Genomic DNA, 13,783 nt, shown 5'->3' with positions numbered 1-13,783 from the left:
GGAGGCGCTGTGCAGCGTATCGGGTCAATTGCATGCTTTTCTCGCCAGTCCAGGCCAATCTTGACTGCACTCGGCCTCATTCTCACATCCGAGTGGATGGATTGCACATGGGTGGGAAGGTGTATGGACCCTTTCTACGTATGGTTGGATGCGTTGATGAATGTGTTGCCCAGGATTCTGGGTTGGGAAGGAACATACCTCACAGATAATGGCTGCCTCCCTCCTACTGGTAGATGCCATTGTGAACGTATCTAAGGTAGGCACGGAATGGAAAGGTTTTTTGCGCAACAGCAAGACTCGACATTGAGGTACTGTGTACGGATAATTCGTCTTCAATTGTCTCGCTGCTCTTTCTCCTTTCCCACTTTCCATCTTCTTGTGCACCGACACCGGGCTACGGCTGGCTGCATGCCGGCAGAGAGAACATGCACCTGGGCCTAGGCTCGCTCAGAGATGCGATGCCTTGGACGCTGCCAGGTCACGTCTTGGCTAGCAGCAGCAGAATCGCAGCCCCTCGTCTCTATGACGCCGCTGGGTGCCACGCGAGGGAACAATCTGCAGTGAGAGCATCCGTACATAGTACCTCTGCCAAGCACCCATGGGGCGTTAGACTCCTTACATAAGCTAGCAAAACCATGGTGATAATGACGGGCCTCAAATGTAGTTGTGGGCATCGTGACTCCTTGCTCCCCAGGTCTCCGCTCGCAAGGCCATCGTTAGCACATTGGCAGAGTCATCGGCTGCGGGAGGGAGGGGACTCGGAGCAATTGGATGAGCTGCCATCGTTGCTTCCTTCAGGGTCCCCTCCTTTAGGTTTGCGTGTACGGATACTGTGTGACGACGATTGAGCAACGACGATTGATGGATGCTAACGTGACTCTGCATGGCCAAGTCCGACAACGGCCAGAATGATGTGGATTGCGCCTGTATTGGCAAATATGGTGAGAGGTTCGATTTGGCACGGAGTATGGCGGTGTATGTAAGGTATTATTACCCTTGAGGTTGCTTTTGCAATTGCGACAATGGCATCGACCATGACGAGCCGCGACTCGAGGTTTGAGCGGGCTTGAGGTTAAGACGGACCAAGAGGAGGTGACTTCAGATGTCTGCCAAGTCTTGTCTCCCTCCTTCCCTCCACCCAATGATGCTCCTGCAGCACTAAATGCTGTTTCGCTGCCGTTTCTGTATGAGGTGCAGCTGGAGGGCAGGCATGCCGCATCTCAGACCCACCTTTCTCATTCTCTCCTTCCTCCACTGTGCGCTGTGCTCCTTTCCTTCCCCCTCCTTGTCGAGTCGCAAGAAGTTGAAGTTCAGGTTGTCAGGGGAGGTACGGATACCCCTGGTCCTGCCGCACTGCGGTCCTGCCTAGGTGGACTTCCTGCCCTTGTTCCCGAATCCCCGTTACTGCAACTGCACCTGCACCTGCGATACGGGGTGGGAAGCCTCTCCCACTCAACTTAGGCAATTCCTGCTTGTCTCGGCCATTCCTGCCTTCTACGGTCTTCTCTCCAACTCGACGCACTTTTGAACCGAAGTGGTTGTGGGTCAACCTCAATTGTCTCCATCTCCAACACCCTCTCGCTTTTTGGCCGTATCCATACGACTACATCCTACCAAAACTTCAACAAAATAACGCCGCGATATCGCATTAGCGCCAACTCATTCAGATTTTTCGTCAAGGTCCCAACCTTTGACTCTACTATTCCATGTCGACCAAAACCTTGAAGTGGACGGCCGGTGGAAACCCAAAAAGAAATCTCTGTCTCTTTGCATCTGATTTTGTTCTAGCGCAACCAGGGATTGCCTCGACTACACTATGACTACTCTCGGATCGTGATAGTCTGCGTTGTCTGCCCTCTTCGGCCCAATCAGCCCTGCCTAATTGTACCCGGCAAAATGCAGCACCAGAGCCGGCGGCGCCACGTCCCGCCCGTACTCGGAACGCTGTCGGAGCCCGCTATTCTCTTAAGCCTTTGGAACCCGGCCGTGTCTGACAAAAGACATTACCAGAAAGTCAGAGTCTTGACTGTGACCGACCGCTTCGGACAAAAAGACGGTCGTTTGCAACTTGCAACTTCTCGTCCATTAACCAAACAATTGAGTTCTTCCCGCTCAGCGCGCGTCCGGGCTCCTCGGTGCTTTCGCAATTGCAACTGCGACTTTGCACATTCGCTTGCATGCAGCGCACACGGCAACGCAGCATTGCGACATGACTGAGTTTGTGCCTTACTTGTAAAAAGCACTCTGTTCAATGATTGGTTTTATCCGCTGCTATCATCCACGCCGCAGGGGAGTATCGTTGCTCGGCACAGATAACATGCCAGTCGGGGTTCCCCTCCAATTCCCCCCTCATCCGTAAGCGGACGAACCTAACTTAGATGATGAGCACATGCTCACTTGCTTCATTTGACAGCTGGCCGTCTCACTATCGCGACAAGATAGACTTCGTGTCACCGCTCTGCACTTTTGCTCCTCTTTACTGGCTCGGTCTCGGCTAGGCCTCCATGCCAGTGACCACTGACTACGCAACACGCCTTCCTTGCTAAGCCGTACCAACGAGCGCAAATTGAGATGGGCCTAAGATCAGACGTACGGCCAGTCTTGCGCTTTCAACAGATATTCTTCTACGGAGCACTGCCGTGGGCTCTATAAGCTTCTCAAAGCCATTCTACTGCGTAGAGACTCTTGTCCGCGCCAATGGCACGTTCCCAAACCACAATACCGTATGAAGCCACAACGTTCGGAAGGACTCAGGGGCTCATTTGCGAGTCTTGAAATGGTGGGCCTCCTGTATTACCTACCTTCAGAGGCAGCCCAAATCTGTCGGTCTGTGCCACAACACCACACGCCGTGATGCCGGGTTATTCTGGATGTCTCACGCGCGCCACATCATAAAATTTCATCGCCTGCCGCCAGTTTCAGCACCCATTGGCGACTCCGTGCCACACCTTTCTCTCCATTGGTTGCCGCCCTCTTCTTCGGGCCGTCCGCCACTTTACAAAAGCCGGGTACGAATAAACTAAGAGAGAAAGAGGCTCTTGTGACGGGCCTCACTTTGGTCCAATCAATGTGCGCCATCAACTACAAGGCCTAAGCCTGTTAGTTGCTGATCTACTTGAGTCTCCGTGCTGAGTAAGATTCCACCAATGTTTTCCCATGTTATTACCAGACAGATCTGAACCACCAACGAAGACTCAGGAATCATATCTCAACTCATTTCAATTGTCCGTCAGCAACAGTCCCGCCCCCTCTCCACCGAAAACGCACTGCGATGGAGCAGGAAGCAGCCAGACGCAATGCCGCCTTGACCATCTTGCTCTTCCGTCCAGGGTCCGTTCCGCGGCTCATGGCCCGCCGCGAGCCGCCTTTGAACTCTCCACCCAAGAAGTCGGAGTGGATCGACAAATGCCTGCTCTCGGATATCCCACGTGCTCGACTGATGAGATCTATTGGTCTCATCGACCATTGACCCCTCGCATTCCCCAACGCAAAGGTCCCGTCAGTGTGCATCACTTTGCATGGCGGATTGGATTTTGACGTTTTGTCAAAATCGTCACGGCCTGTTGCCGATAGGCTAGTTCTTATTCCTGCTGTAATGTAGAGACAAGCAAGCTGCCAAGCTGCAACTCGATGTAATCCCTCTCAGCGCTCGGAACAGCCGTTGACCTCATGCAATCAAACGTTCAAGTGGCAGACAAGGGTAGAGATACTTCAGGACAGTCTCTGTATGTCTCTACACATATGTTATGTTTTGGGTCATGCATTGTACTGCGTACAGTGAATCCGCCCAACTCTTCCACGGACCCGGTGAAGGATTCGAATGCGGATTGGAGCGGCAACAGAACAGCATGTCTCGCCATTTGCCCCTCATGAGTGCCTCCAAATGGGCAATTCTCAAGGATTTAGCAAACTGCCTCATCATCGACTGCAAGAGGCTGGCTAGACCGTGCCCGCCACGAAATCCCAGCCATGCAACGTTGTGAGAAAAGCTAGGGTATCCGTGAGGCCTACAGCACCAATATCAAGATGGGGTGGATTCGATCCAGACCAACAGCCCCCAAACTACGACTATGTGGGCTTTGGGTCGTGCAAAAAGGATTTTCTATGTGGAGCTGAGAACGGTCCCGGCCATATGAGAAGTTCCATGTGCGCGAAATCATAAGCCATGCAACGGATAGCATCGCAGCTTTCACTACAGGCACGCGGAGTTCCAGCAGGTATGCAAGTGCGGTTGAAGGGGTCGCCGGCCACCGAGTCCCACTACTCCCGGGGCAATTCGAAGGCAGTCACGCGAGTCTATGCCGCATCCGTCACCGAAGGCCATCTGCAGAAAAGCTATCCTCCGAGACGGCAGGCATCCTACTCCAATAATGCGAGTTCGGAGGGGCAGCGGCCGCTTCAAATGGCATGTGCTCGCGTGCCTGGCCATCGTCGTTGGTGGCAGAGCAAGTGGAATTGACCCATCTGCCGTCTGCAGACTGCACAAAAGTTTTCCAGGGGGAGAACGTTTTCAGGGCGCATTCTCGCTTGCAAAGCTTCAGAACTTCCGGAGCGGGTCGATGGATGACTGGATGTTGGACGTTGATACCTTCCGACGATGCCCCGCCAAGCCGCATGTCTTGATGTTACATATGCGTCTTGTTTCCGAAGCCCCGCTCAACCCATACGAAATCTGTACGAAAAAGACGAAGTTTTCTGCTATGTCCCAGGCTATGGGGTCGACACAGAAGTCGGGGGAACGGGGCACTGGGGCAGAATCTGTGACGCTTTTACTAGGTCCCCGAGTGTGTGCGTGTGAATCACCAGCGATTTACCATCTCATCGTACGTTTTGCTTGTTAATCTCTCGAGATACCATGTCTAGATCGGCGAGTTGTACTCTGCTTCTGGAAAGGACAGTCAAAAAATGGCTCGCGCCGGACTCATCACTCTCCACTGCCTTTATCGAACCTCTTCCAGACATCGTTTCCACCAAGCTAGAGAAGTCGTCAAATGTTAGGATACGCCCACATATGGCGTTCTCGTCTGCCTTCGCACCTTTCAATCGAAGGCAAATCCAATAGATACTAGCCGACCAAATGGCAATGTACCGACTTTACTCAGCAGTCCGAAGTCGATGGGATACGTCCTTTTGAGGGACTTGATACCGTAGCTGTACAGACTATCGGGGCTAATGTCGAAATTCCTGCAGACGTGGAATAGTAATGCTTACGTTCACCATGAAGGATTTGTCGGAATTGTGTCAGTGAGCTGAGCTCATTACTCTGGTAAAGAAAGTGACTAAGACCGAGCCTTCCAAATCTAGCTCCAGTGTCCAGCTCATGCTCCCCGACCTCGGCCCACACACGGCTCCTTAAAGACAGGGCCGCTGGTCTATTCTGATCCTGCATCCCTTTAGACTTAGATATCTAGGCAATCAAATCGTACTCGTCTAAACTTTTATCAGCATCTTCTGGCATCGTATCAACTATTAGATAGCAGCAATACGTACCTTATACACGGACTCTCCCAAGGGGTAATAACAAACTATAGATTAGTCCGACCCAGTTTCCCTCATATCAGTCTTTGAATAATTTCGAGATAAAGTAGGATTAGAGAAGGACCGAGGACGTTGATACTAACGCCCTCTAGCAGTCAATGGAAAAGCCTTTGGCAAGGTTGCTGGTTGCCATGTTCGCTCGTTCGATGGAACAACCCTTCACACTAGGCCCTAAATGCATAGTGTCTAAATGTGCAACAGCATATTCCCGCGTAGGATCGAGCCCACGTCCGTTGAACCAACAAGGTTCAGTTCCTCAGGGCCAAGTAAAGAGGCCTCTATCTCCGCTTCGATTATTGCCCCAATCCCACTTACTTTGAGAACTTTTGCAGCCCTGCGATGAACCATGAAGAAGTCCGGCTCGGGGAGCGGAATGTCGTCCTCTCAGGAAACCAAGCTCATGACATCTTGGTTGTCCCGTCCCGCAAGGGGATAAGGGACCCCCATGACATGTTAGCGATCTCGTACTTGTTGGGCTAGCCATTTCTATTAGCAAAAGACCAAATCTATCAAGTAGTGAAGCGTGCTCGCAAAAATGGCTTTACCTGGCCAGGAAGAGGTTTGAAAGCCAGCCAGTGGCTATTGTAAGCTTTGTGAGCGGTGAGCTCAAAGGTGATGAGATTCTAGTATTGGTCCAGGCTGTTTGGACTAATCTTGTCGTCCAGCTCGTGGAAGTACCGGTACAAAGCATACCAAATGTTGTCCACCGCCTCTCTCCCAGCTGGGCTGGCGAGCTGTCCAAGCGCAAACGGCAAAGTATAGCAGAGGTAGGTGAAACTGATAGTCATGCCAGGAGCCGGCACAACAAGGTGTACTTCGACACTCGTGAAGTCACTAAAGTGGCTGCACGCACATCGGAAACCGCCGCGTTTTAGACATTCTTCCTACAGGTTTTGTTGTCAATCCCTATCTGTTGTAGACTGGGGCTGGCGGATCTGGCGATACTTGCAAGCTTCACTTGACCAGGTGTATACCCATTAGTATACAATCCAGATCTCGGACGTCGAAAATAGAAATAAGAATGACTAACTTGGTTTGAGTATGGTATTAATTAGATACCGTGAGAAAGGCCTTAGATTTGAAAGATCTTTACCGATTGTCTTGATGTCGGTCATCAGTGCCACCGCGCCAGGCTTCGAGAGCATTTGCCGAAAGGATGAGAGTATTGTGCATGTTTTTTTTCCGGTGATGATGCGAGTTGGGTATAATAGAATTCGATGATCTTGTCGGTGAGTTCCCAGAGGGTAGAGCAGCCATATGGATCTGTCAGGGTGGATGATACTTCATCTTGGCTGTCGTCTAATTGCTGCTGGCTTAGAGGAAGAGCAACGACGATGTTTAAGATGATTGACCACTTCGGGGCAGTTTCGGCTTCCATGTTTGCTTTTGGAGATGTGGTGGATCGGAGACTCGCGCTGTCTGTATCATTTAAGCTGGACCGGGCAAAGTTGAGATGCTGACCCTTTGGGGCCTTGGAGGTAAGGCGCACGTGTGTTGATTTAACCCGGACGTTGATTCCATCCTGGGTCTCATTGTCTAATTTTTTGTTTTAGTTTTTTTCGCCAATCGCATTGACACGGAACCAGACATAAGACGGTGAGTTGACTTCCGAATAAATGGAAAGACTTATCACCAACGAGATGAAGGTCAGGCTGTTTGCGCTCTTTGGGACACAGAACCAGAGACTGGCGCAGTGTCGAGAAGTGAGAAAATGGCGGTCAATGAACGGCCGGACGAACAATTGTCTCTCTCTAGTCATTATACCGTTTGCTTGATGGAAACTTCACGTTTGACTTTAGGGACATGCTAGATCAGGAGAGATGAATGCCACCAGGTATTATTCGCTAGGTGAGGGACTCGCGACCGATTATCTTGCGTTGCAATCCTCAAAACACCAGTGATGCTGATTTCGTCTTCTTGAGTCAAGAAATAACCGCCTCAGTGAAGTTCAAGAAGTAGGCATACCTCCCTCTGTTTGCAGAGGGACGCACACGCAAGACCGCTTCGCTTGTCGGATTATCAATACAGAGTGTCTTGCCCACGCGCTACAAAAGTAAACAGTCAAACTTTGCACCCGCTTCCCGCTCTGTCACTATTGACCGAGATGGCAAACCCGTGATGGATCCATCCCACCGGTTTGCTTTCACATCCTTATGCGAGATGTATTGTTCGAACCCAGGATTGCAAGCAATTCGACCGACTTTCGTCCGATCGCCGACTGTTTTGTAAGCTACTTAGGAGACTCGGACTTGAGGTTCGTCCGTGACGCTACAAACTTGGAAAAGCAGATGTTTTGATATTGGGACTCGCCCAGGTTGCTTCAAAATTGAACTTGAGGGAGACGATGTATATGAGCCCACTAGGTCACGACTAAAGACCGTCTTTCTTCATATGTGATATCATACAACATTCCGAGGAAAAAAAAAGTGGAACGATTCTAGCCAGCATGGCACAAAACCCCTCGAATCTCGATCATCCCCAGCACATTGCCATTGTTGGTGTAAGAATACTACCCACCTACACCTTAGGTTATCACAGTTACTCTGATTGCAGAATAGCCAGGTGGAGAAATTGGCTCGCACATCACTAGGGAGCTCTTGGGAACCAAGAAACACCAAATTACTGCCTTGACTCGGGCGGAAAGCACCAGCACCTTTCCTGATGGGGTGCTTGTGAAGAGAGTCGATTATGAAGGCCGATCCTCTATCGTTGATGCCCTTTGCGGAAAGGATGTCCTGATAATCACTCTCGCCGGCAATGCCCCTCCGGGTCAGGAAGCCAAACTCATCGAAGCCGCAGCGGAGGCCAACGTCGCCTGGGTCATTCCCAATGAATGGGGCTCGACTCCGACGATAAATCTCTGGCTGAGCATTCAATTCTCGGCGAAATGAAGCAAAAGACTCGCCGATACATTGAGAGTCTCGGCAGGAGTTCTTGGATTTCACTCGTCTGCGGCTTTTGGTATGAGTTCAGCTTGTCCGCCGGCGCAGAGCGCTTTGGCTTTGATTTTCCGAATCGTACAGTCACATTTTATGATGACGGCTCAACAAAGATCAATACCAGCACTTTAGAACAGTGCGGTCGAGCTATTGCACAAGTACTCAGCTTGAATGTACACACGGCAGGGAACGAGAAAGACGGCCCAACTCTTTCGCAATTCAGGAACCGGCCCGTCTATGTCTCATTCTTTCTGGTGAGCCAAAAAGACATGTTTGAGTCTGTTCTTCGTGTCACTGGTGCTACTGAGGGAGACTGGAAGATCAAGCATCAGGACGTCATGCAGTGCTACGCCGAAGGGAAGGCAGAGATGCAAAAGGGAGACATGACTGGTTTAGTTAAGCTGCTCTACGCAAGAGACTTATTCGTCAATGGTGGTGGCAACTATCAAGCATCGAGGGGCCTACACAATGGCACCTTGAGCCTACCGAGAGAAGAGTTGGATTATCAGACGAGGACTGCCATAAAGAACATGTAAGCTTCCTCAGGCTGTTACATAATGTAGTTCATTATCAGGACATGAACAAATTATGGAGTCAATCAAAAAGTGCCTAAGTCTTGATTCACGGAATTATTGATGGAATGATTCCATCTCACTTGTTCATGGCCGCCTACTGCAGCAGCACCTGGGTGACGTCAGACGCACTCCGAGTGTTTTGAAGCCGCGCTTTTGGAAATCGGCGATCAAATCCGCCAATACGCACTCCACACTACAAGATTCTATGCATACGTCTTTTATTTTGCTACCTTGAGTTTCATGTTTTACCTGCAACATATCGATATAATGATTCATTTTCATTACTTTCAGAGCCTCACGGTTAAAACCAACCATCTTATATTAGGGATATTAATATCGCGCTTAATAAGAGCCTATAATTTGCTCGTATAAAGTTGAAGTACAGATAGGGGTAAAGTTTAGGGTTGTAGGTGTACAGTATTAATAATTAGCTTTAGTGAGAACGATCAGTCTTTCGCTCGAGATGTCAAGATATTTTCGGATAGCATTGCCTCTCAGTTATCTCAGTTATCTAGTTGATAATAGGCTAATGACCGAGATAACCCGACGTCACTTGCCGTACTATAGTCCTAGAAAGCGACCTTTCTTCTATGTCTAAAAGGAGGAAGTCCGATATCGGTAAAACTGGTGAAGTGTAGAGTGAAGTGCCATGAATTATCCGAATTACTTCATAGAAAATATGGAAGAGGTTGAGATATTTCGTGATTTTGGCCATATCCGCAGGTACCTCATTTGAGCGAAGTTCTCATGCACTGCGGCTGATGCCAAATCATTACTTGGCGAAAGACCTCGGACCTGGGAGCTCAATGGCAGTTTTAAATATTCAACGAGTCCGGGTCATGTGCAGTTTCCAACTTTTGAGTGAAAGCACGAAGGATTCTTGAGTTTCAACGAGTGTTATTCCGAGGTGTGAACGAAGGATACTTTTAATGGAGAAACCCAAGAAACCGATCATGGACTATTGGAAAAAGGCCAGTTTCCCCATAGAGTTCTCTAGAGCCGCCAGACGGAGTCTCCGCCGCTCTCAAGGAGTCTTTGGGCGTGGCTGGCACTCGTTGCCAAGACTTCTCAACGCTGGAAAGGACCGATGCCAAGTGTTGATATGGGGTGCGGTGGTGAGCGCCAAGGCCACCATACGAAGACCTAAAGGGACGTGATAGGCACGTCTTGCGCCAAAATGGAGTTTGCGATATTTTATCAGATCAGAGAGCCTGTAAGATGGATTAGATAAGATGCAAAGCTAGCAAAAAATGGAAGCGGCTTTTGCAGGATGCTCGGCCTTCTCTCCGAGAACATACTAGGAGGTTTGGAGGTGTATGGGAAGCAAAGTTGATATATAGTTTCTTTTAGCGAGCCTTGTTTGCGGTTGTTTGCGGTTGTTTGCGAACCATATGACTATTCTGCAGATCCAGAGACTTTGTCTGGCGAACACACCGCACCATCATCAAGATGCAAGACGCCCCAAACCCACCAGCCCCCGTCCGGGACGAAGAAAAGACACAACCAGACATCGCCATCCGAACCCTCGGCATCTCGCCAGCCGACCTGCCACCCATTGACACCGAAGACGAGACTCTCCAACGGATCCCCTGGTCCTACAAATGGATCGCTCTTCTCTGCGTGGTTTCCCTCCCCATTGGTCACACGTGGACGGGTTCCGCCCTGGGCCCGCTCAAGAACACGCTGCGTAACGAGCTCGGCGTCAACAATGCCCAGTTTGGCGTCATTAGCAGCGCTGATGCCTTTGTCAACACCGTGTTCCCCATCGTGGGTGGGCTGATGCTTGACTGGTGGGGACCGAACCTCGTCACGCTGTGCTGCACCGCCGTGATCCTCGTCGGGTCCGTGGTTGCGGCGGCCGGGGTGCAGGTTGGGCTTTGAAGGGTTCTTGTTAGTGGGCATGTGCTCATGGGGTTCGGAATTGCGGTGCTTGATTCTGCTACGCAAAAGGTGAGTTTATTCCAGCAGCTGTCTCTGCGTATGAATGACTAGGCTCTCGGGTATCTTGGCTGACGGAGATTCCAGTTCTTCTACCACTGGTTCGGCGCATCAGGTCTCGCCTTCGCTTTCGGCCTCGAGTCCGCCATCGCCAACACGGTCAGTCTCGTCTCAGGCATGGTCGCCATCCCCATCCGCGACGGAACGGGCTGGTACGGCTGGACGTTCTGGATCCCCGTCTTCTTCTGCGGCTTCTCCCTAGTAGTCAACATCGCCTACGTAACCTTTGAACGCCTCGCCGTCCCGCCGCGATTCCAATTGACATCGGGCCGCGCCCGCGCCATCGCCGAGCAGCAGAACCTCTCAGAACGCCGCCGCTTCTCTTGGAACGTTTTGTTCGCCTTGCCGTGGGCCTACCTCATGCTTCCCGCGACGCAGCTGCTCCAGAGTGGCGCCGCGGGCGGCTTCAGCACCAGCTCGGCTGACATCATCTTCTTGAAGGGGTACACGGAGGAGGTGGCGGGGTACTTGTCGACTGCGTAGAAGATTCTGCCCATTGTGTTGAGCCCGTTTGTCGGTCTTGCTATCGACAAGTACGGACATCGGTTCCACTACGTTGCGACGGCGCCGGTGTTGTGGATTATTGCTTGCGCCATGTTGGGGTTCACCGACGTCCATCCGCTTGCGGCGCTTGTGTTTTCTAGCTTGGCGGGCGTGATCAATTCGATGCCGTTGCAGATTTGTATTCCGCTGCTGGTGGCGGACCAGGCGAAGATTGGGACCGCATTTGGGGTGTGGAGGGCTTTTAACAATTCTGGATCGACGATTGTAAGTCACACCCCTTTGTGTCTGCCGTGATATTCCATTGCTCTCTTGCTCTCAAGATATTTGCAACACGTACTGACGTTCACTTTTTAGATGGACGTCGTCTTTGGCGCGCTACAAGATGACACGGAGGGGAACGGCTACTCAAAGGTCTTGACCGTCGCGATTGCCATCAAGGCTTGGGCATTTGTGCTGGGTCTGTCGTATATTGTCGTCGATTATCAGTTCTTGGGCAGGGGCATGACCTTGACCAGGAAGCAGAGACAGGCGAGGGAGGCCTTGATCGTGGACAGGCAGGCGGATCCGCTGACGAGACGGACGTCGAAGAAGTGGTTTACTACTTTGACGTTTGGGTTGTTGATCGCAATCATTGTGAGTGCTTGGGCTGTATTTGTGAGATACTTGATTTGAAAGACCAGGGCATAGTTTGTCTGCCGATCACGAGCAGAGTGACATCAAAGGTCGGGAGCCCTACAGTACACTTGTAAAGTTGCCGGAACCTGTAGTATCGATCTGCAGAATGGATGTACGATGGCCCACCCTCGGCTATCCAGACTATGGTATCTGGTGTGTGACGACGTTTGCTACTCGAGAGATTTCGACAATGTTATGCATCTTCTGCTAACTCTCGTTTGATGTCGATGCACTGTTCCCCGTTTGCATGCGTTGTGTCTTCTCATCATGCTGAGCTTGGGAGTCCAAAGAAACGGATACTATGATCAGCGTTTTGTCGAGAAGGGTACGGGCTCAATACGACGTGCTAGATGTTGCACCAATAGGATGTGTAACCTGAACAGCCCAGTGGATTTCAAGAACGCCAAGCAGTTTTGTTTCACGTAGACGACGCCCTCGGATATTGACTCTGGCCACTGCGCCCTTCTGAGTTTTGTTCAAATTCAGGAGAGACACAATGGACACACACATGGTGAAGTGAGGAAAAGCAACTGTATGTGTAGGCCGCTGTTGTGTAACGGTTGAGCAATAACAGATGCTCCGAAGGACATCTGCTAATAGTAGTAGTCAGCAGTGAATGATACTTTCCGGAGTAACGCGGGGGAGTTGTAAAGAGCTAATCGACCGCTGACTTCAGAGCCGAATTCGGCAATGTGAGCCACAATCAAGACGGAAGCTACAATCACTTCGTTCGCCGCATAGATAGGCTGGTCGTTGACCTCGCTTTCGCTTTCACTACGACAGAACGAACTACCTCCTCCTGTGGCTTCCCAGGTCAACCGCTCTCGACAGACTATCCATACACGTACGGAGTACTCTGTAATATGGAGTGTATCCGTAGGCCTTGTCCGTATTGATCCGTACGCTTACCAACTCCAGCTGCCCACCAAGTGCAGGAACCGATAAAGTTGGCCCACGATCTGCTCTCCTAATTGGAAACACTCTCCGCCATTTCGCAGGACCAAGACCTTGGAATCGCCCTCTAAACGGGAAACAGGGCTCCACTGTACTAAGTATATGCTTGGATGGCACCCCCTGCCTGCCATGCTTGGGGTTGAGCTTTTTCGAATTGGGGGAGGTGGAGGCGCTGTCAGACGATCTTCTGTCCACTCAGAATCAAACAACCTGACTCCAGACCACCAGTGACCCGCGGACCGGCGCCTACGGGCGAGTCGGGGCTCGCAGTCTCGGAAAAATGAGCAAACACGGCACAGCTCTAAGCTCTTTGCGGCTTGCACCCCCTGAAACTCGGCCATCGACACGCCCACAAACAGGAGTGTAATTTCCGTGCGGCGGATCCCAAGGACTCTTACATCCCGCACGTCAACGGCCACCTCTGAATTTCTGTTGCAAGTATACATATTATCGATTTCTAGACTCTTGGCGCCATCTCGTAAAGAGCCCCCGGAGTCGCGCGGGTGGATTTCGCTAGAGCCGGATTGAGCTTATTGAAACATCATGGGCGCTGAATGCCAAGAGACATGAACGAGGACGAGGTAACACAATGGGCGAATT

At 51.0% G+C, this 13,783-nt stretch overlaps 3 protein-coding genes across 3 annotated transcripts; all 3 read left to right on the top strand.

The window, feature by feature from the left end:
* The first annotated feature begins 4,141 nt into the window (after positions 1-4,141).
* BDP55DRAFT_121597 (uncharacterized protein) lies at positions 4,142-5,039 on the top strand. The gene is made up of 2 exons (XM_060565455.1): positions 4,142-4,794; positions 4,864-5,039. Exons 1-2 carry the CDS (start codon positions 4,299-4,301, stop codon positions 4,977-4,979), a joined length of 612 nt encoding a protein of 203 aa, XP_060435959.1. The 5' UTR covers positions 4,142-4,298; the 3' UTR covers positions 4,980-5,039.
* A 2,945-nt stretch (positions 5,040-7,984) lies between these two features.
* On the top strand, positions 7,985-9,013 carry BDP55DRAFT_743084 (isoflavone reductase; the record flags this gene model as incomplete). Its single annotated transcript, XM_060580482.1, has 3 exons — positions 7,985-8,038; positions 8,097-8,357; positions 8,408-9,013. 3 exons carry the CDS (start codon positions 7,985-7,987, stop codon positions 9,011-9,013), a joined length of 921 nt encoding a protein of 306 aa, XP_060435958.1.
* Positions 9,014-10,501: 1,488 nt separating this feature from the next.
* On the top strand, positions 10,502-12,406 carry BDP55DRAFT_699962 (major facilitator superfamily domain-containing protein; the record flags this gene model as incomplete). Its single annotated transcript, XM_060577905.1, has 5 exons — positions 10,502-10,893; positions 10,936-11,002; positions 11,078-11,506; positions 11,534-11,818; positions 11,909-12,406. 5 exons carry the CDS (start codon positions 10,502-10,504, stop codon positions 12,224-12,226), a joined length of 1,491 nt encoding a protein of 496 aa, XP_060435957.1. The 3' UTR covers positions 12,227-12,406.
* Between the last annotated feature and the right edge of the window lie 1,377 nt (positions 12,407-13,783).

This window comes from Colletotrichum godetiae (assembly GCF_030913485.1).
Source record: "Colletotrichum godetiae strain CBS 193.32 chromosome Unknown BDP55scaffold_2, whole genome shotgun sequence".
Classification (NCBI taxonomy): Eukaryota; Fungi; Ascomycota; class Sordariomycetes; order Glomerellales; family Glomerellaceae; genus Colletotrichum; species Colletotrichum godetiae.
The sequence above is the reverse complement of the archived record's forward strand: the minus strand, read 5'-3'. Positions and strand labels throughout refer to the sequence as shown.